The sequence below is a fragment of the Plasmopara halstedii genome (genome assembly GCF_900000015.1).
Source record: "Plasmopara halstedii genome assembly, contig: Scaffold_292, whole genome shotgun sequence".
Classification (NCBI taxonomy): domain Eukaryota; phylum Oomycota; class Peronosporomycetes; order Peronosporales; family Peronosporaceae; genus Plasmopara; species Plasmopara halstedii.
Genome location: NW_020187213.1, coordinates 1,117,771 through 1,124,658, shown reverse-complemented (window position 1 = coordinate 1,124,658; position 6,888 = coordinate 1,117,771). Strand labels below are relative to the sequence as shown.

Below are 6,888 nucleotides of genomic sequence, written 5' to 3'. Positions count from 1 at the left end.
CGTTGGCATCTTGTAGCATCGCCATGACAAGCTGTGATTCAGTCAATTTGACTGGGGAAAGCACGAATTGATATTCTGGCTTCCACACAACGTCTGCAATGACAAAATTGAGTACAAAGTCAAGGCGCATGCGATCTTCACTCAGCGGAATTAAATCAATCTCAATGCCAGTACTGTGGCTAGCCTCCATTCGGCTTAAACTTATCTAGAACAAAAGGGTGAGTACGAGTGTGGCTGAAAATGAGTAAACCAGCTCACATACGGCAAGATAATCCATAACGATGGCATGAGGAATGCCAGCTCCTTTGAGTGCAAAATTATTAGCAGACGACACGTTGCATTCCCTAACGATTATCATGTCAGCTTCCCATACATCATACACAGCCACTCAGAAACTTACCACTGCTTCTTTGTCATTTGCTGCTCAAGCCAAATTGTTGAAGGTGTCACTGAAAAGCGATACACTAGGCCTTGCTGTGAAGCGAATATCACTTTACCAACCGTCTCCTTTGTCTTCGTAAATTCAGACATGACAAGTTTCAACTTGGGGATTAATTCAGGAGTGATCATTTTATCAAAACCCGCGCATCTCATAAATTTTGATGATGACAAAACAGCGTAGGCAAACTGGAATGTGCTCAAGCAAAGGTGTTTCTCATCATTGACGACTGATACATTTTGACAAGCGCTTGCGTTGAGAGAATAGTTAATGTGCTTGGAAATCTCACTGATTTGTCGAGAATTCCTTGCAAGTTCTTCAACTGTCCAGTGGAATTATACGAAAGATGTTTGCATCGTCAGCAAAATTGTTGATTGATCTCTTCAACCCATTGTCGATGCCGATGCGCCATTGCTGAGCTTGTCAGGTGTGGCACGTATCATCTGCGATGCTAGATGCCTTGAAAAACTATACAATTTAGCAGAAATATGAGAATCATATCTTATAAGGTATTTTATATTTTGTCTCCTTCACACTTTGAACTTAAAAAAAATAATCGATACATTTTTGCTAGGATATGCAGCCTCAAGCTAGCATTTCTAGGCTTACATCTCCGTTCGACACAAATATCACTCATCAACATTCAATGCCGAGAATATGCAGCTACAAATGTGCCGCTGGGGTACTGCTTCGGCTTGTGGTCTCGTGGTGATAGTTTCGCAATTTGGCAGCAGTCTTTAATAACATCGCAAGCTTTGTGATCGATCTCACGCTACCAGTGGCGTATTCGACGAGAATTTGGTTCGCAGAAACACTTTAAACTACAAATTACTGATTTTGGATTGACATGTGTCAATGATGCTGTGACGCTCGAAGCCAATTAAAATTGCTTGTAGGGTGAGTCCGAAATCACAGATGTTTACGATCACAAGTGCGGCTTGTTATTGATCGTACCCATTTACAATCTGCACTCATACCTAGCGAACGACATGGTGAACTTTGATATCAGAAAGATGCATTCGTACCTCACTAACTATGCAAGAAGACATCGATACTTTTTGCAAATTGGTCCACCTTAGTATCCTGTGCACCTAATCAATAACAATTAATTTCAACTTATCGACGGTCAAATGGTATAAAGTTATACTCTTCCATTCAGCTAGTCGGCATTAGGCGATTTTTAAGGGTTAGACTTGATTATACCAACAGAAGCATTGCATAGCATTCGTGATTTCATGTGACAAAATATTCAGTCACGACGAAAATCACAATATGAGATTGTAAGAAAGTCCATTGCTTAAGACCAACTTCTTCTCATACATCAAAAGCAAAGTTATGTCACGCTTGAGCAACGATGATCTATATAGCGCAAGATCTCAACATAACAAGCTGTTCTTGTTCGCATCATTACGGACTATGGCGGTATGGTGAAGCATATTTGATATGTGTGTTCTGTTATGACTCTTTGTGCCAGATTGCCGTTGTTGTGTGTGCATGGGAGTTTGTTGCTGAGATGACGCGAAGCAAGGGTGGAGGAGTACATACCTTTATGCTCCTTTTCCCACACATCGCATTGTTTCTTATTCTTATAGCTCAAGTTTTCTCAATTGTCAAGCTGAGCTTCCGCACACAAGTACGTCCATCAAATGGAAGTTTAACCGATTTGATAATCGTGACAACATCTTTCCCCCTTATAGATTATCATTATCACAACAACTATAGTTCCGATGACTTTTTATGCGATGATTCACTCGAGCTTCCGCCTTGGCGTTAGTCTCTGTTGTTGCAGTCGCTCGTTATGGTATGTGGTTTCTTGACTTATTATTTTTGACTAATTTTATTCTGGTTAGCCCTGCAACATCATTGTCGAATTCCATACCTGATGCGAGTGCATGTGGACTCATCTTGAACAACTGGTTTGAAATTTACTAATGAGCAGCTGTTGATTTCTCCTCACTTGACCTTCTTGTGCAGCTATATGGCATTTATCCGAAAGATAATTCACTTTTGTGGAACTGCAAGCTTACAGTCCCCACTCGTATGATTTTTACTTTATTATAGTATCTTTATTGGGTCCTGACATTGTTTACTGTTGTTAGGTTACAATTCTATTCGAGACTTTGTTGAGAAGTACTCGACAAACTGTCGGACGAAGACATTGCCAGACATTTCTAGGCAAAACCCGTTCAGCGTAGACAGCCCGATCGTCGCATACACTAAATCAGAATCTTTGCGATATCATAGTATCTGCGGAAAAACGCTAAAGATATTCTAGACGGATGAAGTAGATGATATTACCTGCTACAGCAACACATAAACAGAAGCTCACTGCAGAGGTTGCTAAGATTATAGGCGTCAGCATTTGAGACCAAACAATACATTTACATAACCATTTGTGAATGATGGAGCTTAAACAACCCCAAGATTTTCAGTTTGCCCCTTATGGAAGAAAGAATCAAAGCAAATTTAACTGTGCAATACTTTTCACTGCTTTTCATCTGATATTCAATGTTCGAATGCAGACCGATCTGCGCTGGGCCAAAAGTGGTGTTTCTGCAATTTTAAGCAGAACTTAAACAATTTCGTAAGATTTAGTCACTTTCGTTACAAAATATCGTCCTTAAATGTTTCGCACGAGACTTTGTTGCTTTAAGAAAAACAATGCATCATATGGAATATGCTTGTGACCAAAGATATATTAGCATAACATTTGACACTGACTGCAATCCAGATTTTTGTACTTTGAAGATATATTGCCACTGCTGGTCCTGACTAGCTGGATGCCCTGGTACCATGGCGTTTGAAAATGATTTCTGAATTTCTTGGTTTTAATTGCGACAAAGCCGCCTGTATTAAAAATCTATAGGTTTTCCTGATTAAATAGTAAAAGCTAATTAGATGCATAACTACTGGCAGCCCAGCCACGTACTAATTTCTTGTTAAGTTGTAGCCACACCATTGTGTGATTACACCGTCTTGTGTAACCTAACGTACGTAAACCCCGTTACACGACGTGTCTTTTCACCGAGTGCGCGAACTGAGTCTGGAACTCTTCGATAGTTTCGCCAACCAGAGAAATCGCAATCTTGCTTGATGTTTGGAATGATTTCTGGTTTCGGACTTTGGTTTTTCAAATATATTTCTCCTTACAGTTGAATTGACGATGCAGCCTCACTTGAAATTTTTTTACCAGATGAATTTTTGAATATGGCTCTTTAGATATAGATTTGACTGACTGCTTTGGTCATTATAAGTCTTGGATGCTTCTCCTTTTAATTGCGGCTTCGAGTCGGGCATTAGCATTCCTTTTATTTCAGTCCATTACGTAATCTGACCATCGCAAAATTGTCCATCACTTGTCCTGCGCTGCCCTATCGTTATCGTTTTGTCTTTCAATATGATTCGTTATTAGTTGATGTGGTGCAGTCTTATGGCCAGCACATCTTGTTAAGCTATTACTGATTATCCCTGCAACATCTTAGCAGCTTTTCAGCGTATGTGTTTTCTTGTAAGTTCCTGTATGGATTCTGCGTTTCCCCCACTATAATCACATTTGATGTCACCCAATCAGAACTTGGTGTCCATTTCCAAAATTTACTGACTACCACGCGAGGCTCCGTCTTTTGCACATCTGATCCGCTGGTGTTTACTCTACCAACCGTGTAGGCGCCAGTAAGTGCTAGCATGACCTTCGCGCTCTTGGCACTATCGCCGACAACGATGGGGGCTGGCAGCCTCCCCGTTGATCGTAGTCCTCAGCCGAAAAAAACTCTCAACAAAATCGGATAATAAATTTAGGTCTCTTGACGCAAACTCAAGGTCTACAGCCACCTCACAGGGATAATGCCCTTTGTCCAGTGACCGCCTCTGGCTCGCTGGATTATGCAACGTCAGACTCGGGTTCGACAATAAATTTATCGCCAACACCCAGCCTTAGCATCGGCCAAGCCTTAAGATCATCGATACCGGAATCTGCAAACCGGTCGGTGCCGAACAGATCACAGACCGTGGACACGAATGGTGATACACAAATTCACGGTGAAACAATGACCAATGCGATGCTGGTCACTCGTGATGCCGACGATAACCGATAACACAAACAATTTTGAAACTATACCACCACCCGTGGTAGTGTCAACAAAACTCGGCTCTAGATCACTTGTAGGTCTAGGTGGGCTGGTGCGGAAACAACTCAAAGCCGCGCTCAGAGCTGTAGCTCGCCGGGTAAGTCGCCCAGGAGTACGATCAATTCAGCACTCAAATTGCCCTTCGAGTGTGTGACGGCGCATTGAAAGTTTGGGGGCGACGGCGATTAACACCCTCCGTCGACGCTGGAGAAAGAAACAAGATTCATATACCTTAACTGCACCGGAGCTGCCGTAGCTCTTTGCTTAAAGGAAGCTAAACTAAGATCATCGACGTAACGTTCTATACTAGAACCGGTACAAGTTTAACGGATGGCAATTCGCTACCTCAAAAAGTAACCATACCTTAAAAAGGCGAATATACTCTTCCAATTAAAATTGAAACAGTATTTTTTTGGGTTATTCGCGGTAGAGCCGCCTATATCTAAAACTTTAGGCTTTTCTAATTAAATAGTAAAATGTAATTAAAATGCATACCTACTGGCATTTCCGCGTCGTAGTGGCTTCTTGTTACGGCATAGCCACACCATTCTGTGATTACACCAACTTGTGTAATCCTTACCTTTTTACGATCACACCATCTTGTGTGACCCACTCTTTCTCAGAGGGCCGCCCCAGCGCCAACGATTCCGCGTTCACTTGCGCCGGATCTCGGTACGGCGTAAGCAATTTCACATAAAATACTGGATGGGTGCGCATCCTTCTCGAAAGGTTCTGTATATACCCTAGGCCTCGCTTGGCCACGACCTCAAAGGTCCAATAAAACGTGGACGGAGCTTTGTGGTCTTTCGCACAGAGGTAGACAACCTCAGAGAGATGCTCGGCAGAATGCCGATGACGACTGACTTTGTCATCCAACCCTCGAAGATCATTGCGAGTTACCGGACCGCGATCGATCAAGTCGTCATCGTGCGCCGCCGACTCTAGTCGATGCGAATGGTGGCGTCCACTACCACGTAAAACGCCTTGTGGGTCGACATAGTCGACAGGGTCGTCCCCGATATCTTATGAAGTGGCGGGTATATCCAAACTTCGAAAACTCGTGGGAGTTTGAGGTGTCACTTCGGCAAGACTACTCAGACGTCGTAGACGATTATGATCAGAAAGGTCATCACGCTTCGCATCGTCTAGCGCACCGCGCTTCTCAGCAGTAGCCCGGGAAACCGGAGGGCCACGAGCTGAGCCCAAGCTATGACCTGAGCTGCTGTGGTCGTAGACTCACCCATGCGAAAAGCGACATAGCTTGCGGGGGTGTGATGGATGATTTCGTGTGTCGCAGGGCGACAATACGGCGTTGCGCCTTGAGTTTGGCAGACTCAAATCTAAGATGACGCTCGACGCACACGTCCTCTTTATTGTGGCTTCGCTGTAAGGTAGACAGCGAGAAAAGTTTCCGGTGCCGCTGCACCCATCGCTTGAAAGGCCCCCCATCATCTGCAGCGGTTTCGCCAGGGGTGAACACCATGAAAAAAGTCCGCATTGCGGGTACAGGAGTGCCTCCTTTTTGAGCTCAAGGTTGATTGCGGTACCGATCCATTGGGATCTCTTGGGGTACCAGTCGCGAGCTCACAGAGATTTCCGCTGATCAAGCTCAGCTTGTGTAGTGGCCGGAGACCCGGCTACGTAGACGCCTAACGATCGATTGATCGCGCCTTTTGCCTCAGTAGCGGGACCTACCGAGCGGAAGCCGGATTCACACGAGGGTCGACCGAACGTTGATTAGAGCGCAAGAGAGCCGCTCTGCTAGCAGCTTCCAATTGCTCCTCCTGCGCCTCGTCGAGACGATTGGTTATAAAACCGCTGTCCCCGTAAGCCGTGAGGTCGGGGAACGGATATGGTGTCCGCAGGATTTGAGCTGTGCTGACGTCGCACCGAAGGCGTACTTCATCTTCCTCGTCATGCCATGCTGAGAAAGGAGTGTCCGAATCGTAGTCTCTTCCTTCAACTCCTCGACGAGGAATTTCGTCTCCCGGGGCGGGTGCGTTGTGTTGCGCTCAGTTGCCGAGGGCTTGGGATGTGGTTCCCGTGAGGCCGTGGACATACCGTCCCGAGTTGCACCTTGTGCAGAAGTAGAAGGGCTTTGCCCGCGGGCGCCCTCGCTACCAGCTAGGCTGAAGGGTTTTGCGTGTCGCAGACATAGTGCTTATTGAGCGGAGAATGTTCAAGGATGTTCTTGAGGACGTAACGGTGTCTCAGACATGCGAGCCGCGTATAAGACGATCGTTAAATGTGAACTGGGGATGTTCACCTTTTTATTCAGGGGAATGTAACGCGGTTACACGTGTCCTTGTGAGAAAGGGCGGG

The 6,888-nt window shown here is 44.9% G+C and overlaps 3 protein-coding genes across 3 annotated transcripts in view; 2 read left to right on the top strand and 1 right to left on the bottom strand.

Annotated features, from left to right (window-relative positions):
- Positions 1-531, bottom strand: part of PHALS_06059 (uncharacterized protein) — a gene marked incomplete at both ends in the record, with an annotated part of 554 nt that extends 23 nt beyond the window's left edge. The window contains 3 exons of the mRNA XM_024723407.1: positions 1-205; positions 263-344; positions 401-531. The exon at positions 1-205 is cut by the window's left edge and continues 23 nt beyond it. Coding sequence (XP_024574386.1) covers positions 1-205; positions 263-344; positions 401-531 — 418 coding nt within the window. The remainder of the gene's footprint in view (positions 206-262; positions 345-400) is intronic.
- Positions 532-1,855: 1,324 nt separating this feature from the next.
- PHALS_06058 (uncharacterized protein) lies at positions 1,856-2,634 on the top strand (the record flags this gene model as incomplete). The annotated part of the gene is made up of 6 exons (XM_024723406.1): positions 1,856-1,861; positions 1,914-2,072; positions 2,137-2,240; positions 2,290-2,355; positions 2,414-2,477; positions 2,539-2,634. 6 exons carry the CDS (start codon positions 1,856-1,858, stop codon positions 2,632-2,634), a joined length of 495 nt encoding a protein of 164 aa, XP_024574385.1.
- A 1,879-nt stretch (positions 2,635-4,513) lies between these two features.
- Positions 4,514-4,755, top strand: PHALS_06057 (uncharacterized protein; the record flags this gene model as incomplete). Its single annotated transcript, XM_024723405.1, has 2 exons — positions 4,514-4,663; positions 4,735-4,755. 2 exons carry the CDS (start codon positions 4,514-4,516, stop codon positions 4,753-4,755), a joined length of 171 nt encoding a protein of 56 aa, XP_024574384.1.
- Between the last annotated feature and the right edge of the window lie 2,133 nt (positions 4,756-6,888).